Here is a 14,554-nt window from a genome sequence, read left to right on the forward strand (position 1 = left end):
GAGGGGGTCCGGCCATGTCATGGTGATGGCCTGTAGCCCGGTCGGGAAGGTCCACCGGTATCTGATTCTGTTGTTTTGGAGGATTCTCGTGAGGGGCTTCATCGCCCGTCGGTAAGCCAGGGTAGCCGGTGAGAGATCTGGATACAGTTGTATTTCCACGCCATTCAGCAGCACTATTTCTGTGCTTCGTGCCTTCTGGGAGGATGTCTTCCTTTAGGTGAAAGCAGGCCAGGCAACAGACCGTGTCCCTTGAGGGAGCCTCTCTGCCTCAGTGCACGGTAGGCCCTAACAAACTCAATTGCGGTGGACACGGGGCGGCCCAGGAGCTTGTTAAACAATTCTTTGAGGGTGTCTGTTATCGGCGTGGTTTGGTCTAGGTCTTCTGGGAGGCCGCGCACCCGTATGTTTTGGCGCCTGCCTCGGTTGTCCAGATCCTCCATGTGCAGGGCCATTTGTCTCATTTGCATTGTGTGGTGGTGGATCGCGTCTGTATTTGCAGACTGGGCGGAGGACAGATGGTCAGTGTCCGCTTCTAATTGGGACACTTTGGTGTGGAGGCCTTGGATGTCTTCCTGGAGGGAATGCAGTTCCGCTGTGATGGAGGCTCGTAGCTCTGAGTTAGCCTCTTTCAGATCCTGCCGTGTCAGCAGGGCCCGGATCAGTTGGACCCGATCTGGTTGGGGGTCCAGAGGGTGTCTGTGGGAGTCACTAGGAATTGCCGCAGTGAGGCGGCAATTGTACCCTTTGGCGTGTCTGTCGGCATGGTTGTGTGCGTTGCCCGGTGGGTTTTACCCATTTTTAGCCTGAGGATTTGTGCTGAGCCTGTAGGGGAGCTCCGGGTTAATCCATTTGAAAAAAATCCATTTGAAAAAGTCTTTGACGAAAAGCGTTATGGATATTTATTCTTGTGTTTTTACAATATATTAAAGTATTTTTTGGACATTTGTTTGTGCCAAATTACCTTTTTATTATAGAAACTTAATTATTTTACCCTGGCTTTTTAATCCTTATTGGTTTTATTACACCGAAAAAAACCCTGGAAGTTTCCTGCATTTTAAAGAAATCCTAGGTGGGGATCAATCCACCAAAGCTGTTTACACAGAGCAGTCGGTCTGCTCTTGGTTTGTGAGTATACTCTTTTATTATTTTATCCACTTTGCCAAACAGTGAGCACTATCGGATGTTTCTTTTATCTTTTTGAGAATTGGACACCAAGAACACAGAGAAGAACCCATTTAAATCCCATAAGCGGGGATCATACCGCTGTATGCGCTTTATTCCAGAGCTAGGACAGTAGCTCTGGTAAATGTGAGTTCTCAACTGTTATTATTATTTTTGTTCACATCAGTATTGTGTATACTACACTATTGGTTGTCCGTCTCTTCCCTTTTGTCTTTCATATGAGAGGAACTACTACATTGGTAGAGGACATCACCAGCAAAGACCTTCTGTAAGGATACACCAGTTGGACTTTTCCTCCCTTTGGACTTTACATTGTGTCTGTTTTTATTGTAAGCGCAGCCTTTTTTATTATTTTTACTTATCGAGCTCCGGGTTTACGCCTGCCATCTTTCTCGGCTTCCAAGCCACGCCCACCAAACATGTCTTAATATGTCAAGGTAGTTGGACTGAAACAGATTATATGTAAATGCATGTCTCCTTAAAATAAATTTGCTCTTTTGTTTACTTTGAAGCCCTACGAGCATGAGGACTCCAGTGTCAGTGAGGTGCCTTTTTAATTTTTTTTTATATACTGTACTTTTCAAAATAAACCTAAGTTTCTAAGAAAACTGCCTTTTTTTTGCGGCCCACATAAACTTAAACCTTGTTTATTTGGCCTGTGTTAGCCTTTGAGTTTTGACATGCTTGGTCTAAATGTATGTTATTGCATAAGGAGATGTTGTGATTTAAAGGACCGCTCTGATAACTATAATGACGCAATCTCAATAAAATAGTTATGGCATCTGGAGGTGAACTTTTTTTTTTTTCTGGTGTGGACTGGTCTTTGGGTCATATTCTTTAACTATCAAAATATATATTTTTTTCATTTAGGATATTAATTTCATCTGCGTGGTTGGCATTAATTTGTTATGAGTTCTAATTTTAGGTTATTCAGTGATAACCTATGGGGTATTTTGGAGAAACACTTATTGATTTGTGTAATTTGGTAAGACAGGTTGTTTTAATGGGACACACAGCTTCCTGAATGCCATGACAGAAGAAGACTATTGAAATGTTTTAACAGACTCCTGTATTTCTGCAACAATACAAATGTGCACCTGGACATGACCTCCTTTGTTTTATTTTATATGGTACCGGTACATTTTGTTACAAAAGTATAAAATGGGGATTATACGTAACGTTTAAACCATGGTGTAACAGATTGCTTTGCTGGTGCCTGTTAACATTTTTCTTTTAAATTAAGTTACCTATTTAATTAGTAGTATAAATATCATTATTGAAAGCCTGCTATAGTGGTGATTGTGCCAGGCATATCATGACACCCTCCCAATGTCAGTAGTCAGACTTCTCAGTTACTGAACTGGCCCTGTAGAGCTTTGCTCTGTGGAGTCAATGGAAACCCAGCAGGAATTTTTGGAGCGAGAAGAGGGTTTAACTGGTATCTGGTGGACCCTAGGTAAGTTCTCAAACAAGTCCCAAACTGTTTTACTACTTACTCTAGTAGGGTGCCAGGAAACTTCCAAAGCATCAAAATGATGGCCAACAAAACGTACAGGTGGGATTTCATGATCTTTAAAAGACCTAATCGAAAGTGTATCCAGCTAAAAGTGCAAAGCCTAATGGTTCAGGGAGAAATACACCCAACAACCTCATAGCACCAGAAGAACTACACTAAGCGCAGAGCTCAAAATGTCCACTAGCCATTGGTGAGTAGAAATTCAACCTTGGGGAATGTGCAATGGACTCTCCAGGCCTGCAGTGGCCAGTAGCTTCTAGGCCTGGCTGTATTGGACTTGAAATTTGAAGCCATAATAATCGTATTTGGTTTTGCTAATAGGAGTGTCTCTTTATAGGGAATTGTATGTCAAGGTGCTAAAAAAAAAAAAGAAGAGATTGCCAACAGATTGTTACCTGAGTTTAGCAATTTCAGAATAGCTAATTATGTTTCCATATGGTGGTTTCAGGCAATGTAGGTACTAACATGCATCATCACTCTAAATGTTCACTAGATTACACTTCACAAGTGTTTCACAATTCTTTATAATAAAGAAAAAAAAAATTGCATTTGTAAAAAAAAAAAAAAAAAAGACAGATGAATAATTAGAGACACGGTCCCCATCTTGGTGAGGTTCCAGAGAGGAATCCCAACGTTAAAGCACCAACAATGTGCTGATGTGTAAGAGCGCAGATAATGGAGTCCATCAGAATTCATCGTGCCGCCTGGTGAGGTCTTCCCCATAGTTGGTTGCCTGGCTGCCAACGAACATGTTCCAGTTGTCTAAGATTTCTGCTTTCGTCAGTTTTTCATCCTGGGAAGAAATTCAGTTTGTGAATTCAAAAGTACAAAAACCGCAAAAAGGGCCAATACAGACACCGAAGAACATGTCAGATTGATCCTCTGCCCAATGCCAGCCATACAATGTTTGATCTGGAGCATCACCCTTGTATGTGACAATAGCACAAGTTATTTGCCTTTTATGTTGCCTTTTATGTTGGAGGGTTCCTTTAACCCCTTAAGGACACGTGACATGTCAAGATTCCCTTTTATTCCAGATGTTTGGTCCTTAAGGGACATGCATCACTTGCCGAATATTTGTTCATTTTAACCAGCAAAGCAAGACAACATTTAAAAGTATGTTATAAACTTTGCAGATTGCATTGTTGGTCATGCTTCCCAGTGAGGGTAGTTTCTTTAGCTCCCTTTCCCCTTACTCACCCATCTCGGTTTCAGACCAGTCTGCTGCTGACAAAAACGTGCTATTTTTGAGTATCAGCAGAAGAGAGAAACCAGACAACAGAACCTGCTCTCCACGAATGACACTGCTCAGACTCCCACTTTTTGATGAGAGTTGTCTCAATATGATGCATGTACCTTTAAGTAACCTTATGCTGAGCCGACTGAAAGTCACATTATTCTGTCTGGCAACGCAGCCTATTGTCATCATAATATGGCAAAGTGATGTCAATTATGGTTGGTTAAGTACCTGCTCCCAACTGAGGGTCAAGTAAATAACAGCAAAATAGTGGAGAAGGGCTGGGTGACTGGACAATGTTCATTTTAACATTAAACCCTCTAAAACATGTCCATAGTTCTTGCCCATAGAGATATGGACCATGTGTAACTGTAACAGAATCCCTTAAATCCAAGGCAGTCTTATTACATATCGAAGGGAACTTTGCAAACCTTCCAGGCTGGGTGGGTGTTCTTATTGGGACAGTTTTTGTCAGGGAAATCATAGGTCCTGCTTTGCTGAAACAACCGCCACCTGCTTTCAATTTTATAATTTAATCTGTTGGATCTCTGGCTTCCATAACACATCTTACCCTGTCTTTGTCGGATTCGTATATAAGATGTTTGGCTTCTATATCAGAGTGGTCATAGTCGTGTGGAAGGATCCACTGGCTAATTTCAGTGCGGTCCATCTTTCCATCTTTATTCAAGTCACGGAAATCCAGAAACTGTTTGCGCTCTGATTTCACCCAGTCTGGCTCTGGTTCATCACCATCAGCACTGTACATGTCACCTGAGACCAAGCGTTACAAAGCAGCCTTGTTATTTTAAAATACAACCAGGAAGGATAACATTTACAGTTTAATTATCACAGTTGACATAAAACACAAGCTAAGAATTGCGACAATTTTCAAGCTAAGCACAGGATGCCCCGTACACTGTATTATCAGTGTATGTACAGCCACGGGTTGCTACTCACTTATATACTCATTCACATCCACAATGCCATCTCCATTTTTATCTATGTCCTCCAGTGTTTCCTGTTAAAACAAAAGTTTAATGCCAGTTCAGTCCCTGAGTGAACAAAACGTTCCACTGATTTCCTTGCCTATCCCATAAAATCCTAGTATATGGTAGAGCTCTTAGCAACACACATTCAAAATAATGTAGGTAATAAGCTATTTCCCCCCAGCAAAACCTGTTAAAGATTAATCTCTATTCCAGCAGTAAAAAGGTCCTACATATGGTTTTACCCAATAGAAGTTTTTTTTTAATTGAGAAGCAGGGAACATGCCTAGCTATCACCACACTGCATCAGAAATGCTTCACATAGAGTTTAGGAAAAGCCCCCTCCAGATTGTCTGACAGCAACTGGAGGGTGCAACAGATCACCTTAATAAATTAGCACTTTCATGAAGACACGGTTAATGCCGAAAGCACTTCAGATAGTTGGGAGTGCTTTAGATGTTTGAGTGTTCCGTTAACCAGTTCCATTTGTGATAAATTAACTTAAAGGACTTGAGTAGTTTCATTCATGTGTTTTCATTAGTGAAGCCACCAGAGCCAAGTTGGCCATAAGTGCATTGACCTTCTTACAGCTGTCACCGAAAAGCTGATAGATCTGTACAAGATTCGATGACAGTGCAGCCATTAACTAGCTCGAAAACAATCTCCCTGCAGGGACAGCAGAGCCTCACAATTTGCTCTGAAGAGGAGCAAATAGGGAGTGATGATCACACTGAGTTTTCCAGCGAGTAACCAAGGAGGATAAATAAATAACAACCAACCCAAGGAGGGAGAGAGGGAGAGAGGGAGAGAGAGGGAGAGAGGGAGAGAGAGAGAGAGAGAGAGAGAATATTTTTAAGTTAAATGATTCTTTAATCCTTCCAAAACAAGCAGAATAAGCAGGCCTGGCACTGAAAGGGTTAATGTGGTTTAAAGCTGGGGACAATCTTTATTCGTACACACAGAGAAGGTTCTTACCGTGACAACTAAATCTTTCATGTAGTCAAACTCCTCTGGGTGTAAGAAAGCCGTGAATTCTTCCCGGGTGGCAATCATGTCACCGTCTTTATCTGCGTGTTTGAATCGTCGCTCGTCGCGTTTCATCATCTTCCGGTATGTGTCCTTATCTTGAATATCATAAAATTCCTCTTCTCCTTTAGAGAAAAAAAAAAAAAGCCAAAAAAACACCCCGCAAGTTAAAATAAATATAAAGAGCACAATAAACAAAACTGAACTGTCCACAAAATTGTGACCAATAAGTTCAAAGTACATTAACAAATTTCTTTTAACAATCCGTTAAACAGTCAATTTATGAGTTTAAATTGATCCAATAACGCAATATGCACACTTCATAAATAAATGAAGGGCACCCTTTCTGAATTAGTCATACAATTGGCAATTTAAAAATCGTTTTACCACCTTCTTTGAAATGTATTGCTGAAACAATAGAGGGAAGGGAATGGGACCAATTTTGGAGGCTGAATTGCAAAGCATGTGTTTTGTTGTACTTCACCACTGGGTAAGCCAAATGCAAGTCTGGCCTTGAACAAGTGAAAAATGAAAGTACATATATAAACATAGAGAGGCACCTTGTGCAGTGTTAAGTATGAGAATGGATCTCATTAATTCAGAATTTTTAGTTTTATTTTATTTCCTTTCATTTACTGAATGGGCATACAGCCAGCCGGCTCATGTGTGCACTACATAATATTGTACCACAAAACAAGTATTGGAAATGCTAATAAATGTAAATTAAATACATGTATATTTATATATATCTCTGAACACAAAATACATACTGCAGCAAGCCAAGCATTAAACTACAAGGAAACATCCTCTGAAAATTAACCAACTCTGTCTGCGCTTATTCAAATACTTATTAAACACAGGTGCAAAAATGTCACACAAACGGTTGTCTCAGGAGTGTAACTCCTGGTTTAGTTATCACTACAGAATTCTGCGGCAATAATCTACGTTCTAATAACTTCTTACTTTCCTGGTGCTACAAGACATAAAGATGTATTGACAGTAGTATTAACATGCAGACATTCAAACAGTTTTGGCAACACTGTGGTTAGCAAATGTAAGTGTTTGTGAATGTCTGTTTCTAACAACTTTATTGACACACTTTTAAAGACATTAAAGAGTTATTCCAAGCATCCCACCACTGTAACGGTTATGATGCCATGAGCCCCCTGGGCTGGTTTCCTGGTAATGGGTCAAACCACTCATTGGACGCCAAAGGTCCTCTATGGCCGGTGACGTTCATCATTGACTTAGAGCGTCAACGCATTGTTCTCAACCAATTAATTCAACTCTGTGCATAAAAAAAATATATGCACTGAATTGACATCAGCGAGCCTGGAACTCTTGTTCTGGACTGGATAATGACACTGACGGAGGTATAGTTACACCACATCAGCAAACCGGTTTAATTAGGTTTATAAATAGAAAAAGAAAAGTCCTGCGCTCATTCCCATCACTCCTGGGCGGCAGCAATGACTACAGTACACATCAGTTAAAACATATAGTAAAAAACAAAGAAAATAAAGTTACCTGCGCTCTCTCCTTAATCCCTATGTATATTTAACCCCTAAAGACACATGACATGTCATGATTCCCTTTTATTCCAGAAGTTTGGTCCTTAAGGGATTAAACAAATGGAGGTAATTTAGTTACTCCAATGGCCACTGGAGGGAATGCCCGCCTGCCAACGTCAAGGCAGACCCCCCTAGATGGGTCCTACTCTGACGTCTAGGGGGGGGGGGTCTGCCTTGACGTTGGCAGGCGGGCATTCCCTCCAGTGGCCATTGGAGTAACTAAATTACCTCCATTTGTTTAAATATACATAGGGATTAAGGAGAGAGCGCAGGTAACTTTTTTCTTTTGTAAATTAGAATTATGGTGCCTGGATTCTGTATGTGCAGCATTTTGCTGTGAAACGCTACACATACAGACTCCAGGCACCATAACCACGTTACATCACTGAAGTGGTCATGGTGCTTGGAGTAACCCCGAAACAAGTGATATTTTGGGGCAATGTGGTAAGTAAGGATCAATCACCGCAGGTAAGTCAGTGCCCAGGACCTCCAGGCACCATAACAACTTAATTGAGGTAAAGTAGTTATGGCGTTCGGCGTATTTCATTAAATTCTCACACATGTAATGAACACTCCAAGAACCATAAACACTAAAGCTCGCTATTCTTTCACCCTTACCCAGTCCTACGATGAATTTCTGTGTTTAAGTGGCACTCTGAATCATTTTGCAACTGTGAGCATTATTTGATATATTTGCCATTCTTTTGTGCATATTAAAAGGCTTCTATAGGGTTTGGAATATAAATCAGCATTAGACGTATGTAGACGTGAGGACGTCCTGCGTCATTTAGGGGACTCAGAGTCCAGTAGTATCCAGGAAGTGCCTCTAGTGGCTGTGTGATTGACAGCCACTAGAGGCAGTCTTAGTCCTGCAAGGTAAGCATTGCAGTTTCTCACACTCATAGTAGAGCAGTTTATACATTATAAGCATTGCAGTGTGCTTACCCCGTTGACACCTTCTTACACATTTGTAAGGTTTCCAGTGAAATCCATATTGAGCAAGAAGCCTCCCATGTCCCCAACCCTTTTAGTTTACCAATGCCGCCAAGGTTACATGGAGTTGATATCGCTAAATGTGCATATCAACACGGCTTGGTGTTCAACTCCCAACACCAAGAAATATTTTGCAGCCACTAGACTATGACTCTTATTTCGAGTTTGAAGGTGATTATGCATGCTTCTAAGACGTCACATACTGTATATTGAGCAGAAAGAGAATGAAAGCATAAAAGGCTAGGAGAAAAAGAACATGCACGGAACCATAACCACATCACAGCAAGCCAAGGAAACCAACATAAAAAAATGGAACCCTAATTGAATCCGGAGACTTTACTCCGTTACCGGACCTTTAACCAGGTTTAGCTATTCTGCAGTTGAAGGATTCTGGTATTTAGAGCAGGGTTTTATTTAGTTTAAAATCTCCATTAGGGATACTCGTTGGATAAATGGTTGATAGGGGGTCTAACTGGCCAGAATACGCGACTCCTCGTGAATTTGTATGGGTGGAGTAAAGATTGAGGAACACTGGTTTGAACGAGAGATTGTTTATTACTGGTAGGGGATCTTAATAATCAGGGCTATATTTGGGTAAAAAAAAAAATAAAAAAAAAAAAAGAACTATTTAGTACATCTTTCAGAAAAGCTAGACAATATAAAATAAAATAGAAATTAGGGACTTATCATGGCCAGTAACTTGAGAGTTCGGTAACTTTGCAAATCAAGTTTCCCCCGCATTTATATACAAAACAAGGTCACACGATTCCGTGTAAGAGACACAAGTAATTTAGCAAGCAAACCAGCCTCAGTAAGATAAGAACCCTATTGGCAACTGTGTTATAATTCCATGCGCTATTCACACAGTCTCATATAGCAGCATGCTGTGCACAGTGTCTAAGAGGTCATGCGGTCTGCAATAAAAGCAATTCTTACTAAGCGGATTTGTGGCCATGCACATAACTCTGTTCAGTGGCTGCTTTTCAGTGGCAGGATGCAAAGCATGGGTTTTTCCCCCGTCCAAAGTTGGCATCACCTCATTTATGGACAATGCTTTCACTCTCTTACCTGCTGCGTAACCGTAAGTGACTTTTTTGTACTCTTCCCAGGAAATGTTATCGTCTTTGTTCTGATCATAGTCAGCATAGTGCTTGTTAACATTTTCATAAATGTATCGGTTCTGAGTGTGCGTAATCCAATCCCTCAGCTCTGCGTGAGTGACAAAGCTGTCTTTATCTTTGTCAATCTTTTCGACGATTCTCCTGAGCAGAACAGAGAAAGAGAACACGTTCAGGAGGAATGTTTTAGAATTATCTCACCTAGTAGATGTCCATACGTCTGATTGGAATATTCTTCCCAAGACACAGATGCATCTTTGTTCTTATCAAAAAGAAGCATTTGTTTGTCCACGTCCTCGGAAACCCAGCGACCGTGCACAAATTTTATCCATGCAAGAAGCTCAGTTGCCGTGACGAATGTGTCATTGTTGCTATCAATTTTATCAACAATCTTCCTAAAATAAAAAAAAATCAATCACAAATCGACTTAAGCATTTCAGTTGTAACAGCTAAAGGTATTCCAAAAATTCCTGACAATGGTTATTTGACTGTGGGGCTGAAAGGTTTCATTAATCTCAGCCCAAAATGGCATATTATATAACTGCACATCTCAAAGCACTTTTTAATTGCCCTTTACTGTTCATTTGTTTAATATAATATTTCCATGGCTGAATGATGCAAACATTACTTATATTAATATGGGCATGCTGAGAGGAGTATGCTGATTAGCAGTCTATTATTTTTCTTATTCATAAAGCACCAACAAATTTTGCAGCATTATAAAAGCTGATAGCCACATTCCCCAGATTTTTAACCGTTACAATTCACTAGTTGTTAAATAGACCCCGTTGCACCTCCCCAATCCCCGATGGCTACTATTCAACAAAACGTGCATCAAATGGTCAGGAAACATAACACAACAACATGTACATGTATTGTCTATGACCTACTATTGTAAAGAATGTCATAGTTCAACCACCAAAATAACGTTTATTTCTTGCAGGTCCTTAGGGTGCCCAAGTTTTAACCCTCTGACTGCTAGGCAAGTCTAGTGCAGGCAGACACACCTCTGGTATTGAAAGGGTTAAAGCCCAAAGCATTAATGCATGCACTAGTGCCCAATGCATGCACTACATGCATGAAAAAGTGTAGTGCAAACGCAAGCATTTCTCAGAAAAATGACCTTAGAAGGTCCTGTTCTTGCAGCTCTGTTGCTTGCAATGTTTTACAAAACCAGGGGAGATTAAATAAGACAGGCACTACATTTTATTTAAGGCTCTGAACCTTTAGACTGGTTCCAGAAGCCAGCTCAAAAATGTAGGACCCAACCATCACATACTCCCTAGCGATTGAGCTGCAGCCATGGCAACCACATCACATGACGTATTCTCTAAAGCCATCAAAGGGTTAATATACACTAAAAGGATAAAAGTACATAAAACAAAATACTAAATATTCCATATTCAAACAACTTTATTTTCGACCCATTTTACACTGTTTCTTATATTTGCAACCATTTATTGCTAAGAAACAGTTTGAATTCACAATATTCCAATTGTGTTGCTCTAAATCTCAAAGAAAGTGTAACTATTCATTGTAAACCGTAATCAGATAGATAAATTAAGTAAAGGAGGAACACGTTTGCCTAAAACAGATTCCTTGAAACATACTCTGCCTAGTAATCAACATTTTCTCCAGTGAGTAGAAAGTTCAGAAGCCTGTAGAAAAATGAAGTAAAATGGATTGTTCTTGCAGGGTCTGTCCTTAAGAGGACGTGTTGATATCTTTTGAAAGGGGATGCTTTCTTCAAATTACCCCACCCCTTTCCTAAAAAAAAAAAAGGAAAGCATTTCACTGCCACGTTAGCAGCCTGGAATCTTCCCTGTAGCCCCCAGGCTCTTAATAGAGTGGGAAGAGAAGAGACAAAACCGCCTACTGCAATGATTGCAAACATCTGCAAGCCAGCTGTTGTGGACTGTATTTCCCAGAATCCTTAGCCAGCTAAATTACTAATCTGCATAGAGAGTCACAGGAAATGGCGTTCACAACGGCTGACAGGCAAAAGTGGGCCATCACTAGCCTGTAACAATATTATACATGTTTCCCATTGTTTAAACGGGACAGGGATGGTCAAGTGTTATAAAGGTTTGAATTCCTCTCTTTATCTACCCCATGTTAGTACATCCCCATTTGTATGTGCCTTGAGTTGAATGCACTGATTTGGTTGGGGATAGAATTACATTCCAGAAAACATGCATCAATAAGCCCAAAAGTAGACAGATAAGCACAGGCCAGCCAAGTTTATAGCCAAAGAGAGCAGGTGTGCATAATGCCACTTGTTCGTATGTCTGACAATCAAACTGTAAGCTCTTTGAGACAGCAATCACTTTTTAAGTGTCTGTGAAAATATATGAAACTTTCTGATTTTGCGTAATTAAAATGATGCGTAAGACTTTACAGACTTAAATTTGTCAAAAGCACCGTAATTAAAATAAAAAAAAGTTTTTATAAATCCTTTGGAAAGGAGAAGAAAACATAATATATACGTCCTTAGAAAAGGCTGGATTCTAAGCCAAGTCATAGCCAGCCTGTCAAGCATAAAATCAGGAAATGCAATCATATATGTTTTGTTAATGTGCGGAGGAAGGGGGAGAGGAACACAAGGATGAGGAACGTGTCAGAGAAGAGGTCAATAGATATGGTGACCACTGCTAGCTAGGCTTTTCATAGGGGCGAGTGGAGAGACAGTGAATGGATTATGGAATCACAGGCAACGTGCGGATGGATGGGAGAGCTTTTCTAAGGAGAGAATAGTCACCCAAGATGATTGTAAGTCTTAAAGGACCGGAGGCTATGGGGAAAGTCTAATAGGATGAGGTGGGGCATTTAATAGAAAATGGTTCGGCCATGGAGAAACTATGTAGAGGAGAATCGAAATGAAAAGAGGACAAGAGAAGATTATTTAGCGATTGAAGAAACAAGAATGGATGTATTTGGAAAATGAAAGAGAGAGATATAAAGAGGGATAAAACTGAATATAAATAACTCATCACCAGCTCGTATTTATAGAGACAATTGTAGGAAACAACCATATACAGAGCTACAGAAATGTGCAAGTCAATGACAGTTATAGGAATGCAAACCTTATTTGACAACTTGTTGACAGCAATGGCATGAAGATCTACGTTGCAATCCATTACCTTATAACACTAACACAAAGATTTAAAATCCATTATTTTTTTTATTAGAGGCAGTTATTATTTTCTTACCCCAGCCTCTCTTTACTTTCTTCTGGGGTCAGCTGATCAAATGTTTTGGATTCCTCTTTGCCCAGAAAGGCCTCGTGGTCATACTGGAAGTCCTTGGAGTCGTCATGCTGGTGGTCACTCAGGTCTTTGTTGTGGTGGACCCGACCCTTCTTTTCTTGGGTGGGCTTGCATATGACCCATGAGGCATATATTGCCAAAAAGAGAAATGCATGAAGTGGCTTCATTATTGTAAACGATGGGTGCCTAAACAAACAAACAAACAAACAAAACAGTGATAAATATTAATGACAAATGTGTAAATTAAAAATATGAACCTTTCCTTTTGGTTAGAAAAACTAAGTTATTTGACCTCCTAGATTATTATTAGAGTATTATTAATGCACATATATATACTGGGTGACAGTAAAAAGCATATTGTAACAATTAGTATACAGTCTTGAATTTATCATGCATTTTTTAAGCATTCTTGAACTATTAGGCAATAATCAATACTACGTGAAACTAGGTTTCATCAAATACAGTGAAATATTTCAAAAACAAACAAACAAAAAACTAGCATCCACTATTGACACATATAATGAATTGGATATTTTAATAATTGTACGCACAAAAAAAATATTAAAAAGGAAACAGTGTAAAGCGCTACGGAATCTGAAGGCACTATATAAATAATATAATAATAATAGGGAATATGTGAAACTCTCCATTGCCCAGCGATTCCAGTTATTTCTTTACATATAATGCATTATTTGCTAATATGCACTTTTCAATCAGTATCTATCTACATTGCACTTACACAGGAATAACCTCTAAATAAAACCTGTTACATGAATGGCAGCTATTAGAAAGCACAAACTCTGGTTAGAAAGATTTAAAAGTGGAGCAATCAGCAGGAATATTTATTTGGTTTCCATGGTGATTGCTGCATTTTTAGCACACAGTTCCATGATCTGTGTAAATGAGAGCACAGGATTCCATTGTTTGCAGGATACTGTCAGTCTCCCTGCCCAGGCTGGTCCCCACCCAGGCTCTCCCTGCATTACTTTACCTAGAGATGCTCCAGCCTCAGCCAAGCCCAGTGATACAATGTATACACATGCTGTACCAGAACTTTAAAAATTCTCCTTCTAAGGGGCGGGGCCGCACAGCGCCACAGCCAATTGGAACGTTAGGCCGACCACAGGGGGCGTGCTTGGAGAAGGTTCTGGAGTGGAGCGCGGCCGCTGATTGGTTGCCGGTCGCCACGTTGACACGGGCACGCGCGGCGCTGGGGAAAGTGTTGACGTGCAATGTGCAGGAGCGCGCCGAGCAAAATGGCGCCTTGTCCTCACTCTATACACTGAGTAGTATACAGTAACGTGGAGCATTAGGGGGCGCTATATCATTAAATGACACATAGGGGGACAGTTGCTGTGAATGGCCGTCTCCAGCTTGTCTGGTCCATCCTCAGCAGGTCCAGGATGTCTGCATGTCCTATAGCTGGGATATTAACAGCTAGACACCATGTAGCTGGCAGAGCATCTTGGGAGTTGTAGTGCTGTAACAGCTAGAGAGCTACATTTTGGCCATCTCTGGCCTAGAGTTTAGAGGTAGCTATGTATCCTGTGGATGAGACTACAACTCCCATGTGCTCATCCAGCCTGTCTAGGTGTGCCGCTCCCCTGATTAATTTTTTTTTAGTTTGGATGAACTGTATTTAGGCCCAGTTCTCCTCTT

At 40.4% G+C, this 14,554-nt stretch overlaps 1 protein-coding gene across 2 annotated transcripts; it reads right to left on the bottom strand.

Moving 5' to 3' along the window:
• Window positions 1-3,203: 3,203 nt before the first annotated feature.
• On the bottom strand, window positions 3,204-13,974 carry RCN3 (reticulocalbin 3). 2 transcript variants are annotated; one of them, XM_063435897.1, is made up of 7 exons: window positions 13,887-13,974; window positions 12,839-13,081; window positions 9,580-9,773; window positions 5,897-6,072; window positions 4,893-4,953; window positions 4,507-4,706; window positions 3,204-3,491 (listed from the first exon to the last, which is right to left on the bottom strand). In XM_063435897.1, the coding sequence occupies exons 2-7, from the start codon at window positions 13,060-13,062 to the stop codon at window positions 3,384-3,386; spliced, it is 963 nt and encodes a 320-aa protein (XP_063291967.1). In that variant the 5' UTR covers window positions 13,063-13,081; window positions 13,887-13,974; the 3' UTR covers window positions 3,204-3,383. The 2 variants fall into 2 exon arrangements, with proteins under 2 accessions (XP_063291967.1, XP_063291968.1); XM_063435898.1 differs by lacking the exon at window positions 9,580-9,773 and adding an exon at window positions 9,831-10,024.
• Between the last annotated feature and the right edge of the window lie 580 nt (window positions 13,975-14,554).

The sequence above is a fragment of the Pelobates fuscus genome, chromosome 11 (assembly GCF_036172605.1).
Source record: "Pelobates fuscus isolate aPelFus1 chromosome 11, aPelFus1.pri, whole genome shotgun sequence".
Taxonomy (NCBI): domain Eukaryota; kingdom Metazoa; phylum Chordata; class Amphibia; order Anura; family Pelobatidae; genus Pelobates; species Pelobates fuscus.

Coding starts and splice junctions, on each gene's coding strand:
- RCN3 (XM_063435897.1), bottom strand. CDS start 13,062: ATGAAGCCACTTCATGCATTTCTCTTTTTGGCAATATATGCCTCATGG. Junction 9,774..12,838: donor GAAAGTAAAGAGAGGCTGGG/GTAAGAAAATAA, acceptor TGTTCTGCTCAG/GAGAATCGTCGAAAAGATTG. Junction 3,492..4,506: donor ACGAATCCGACAAAGACAGG/GTAAGATGTGTT, acceptor ATTTCTTCCCAG/GATGAAAAACTGACGAAAGC.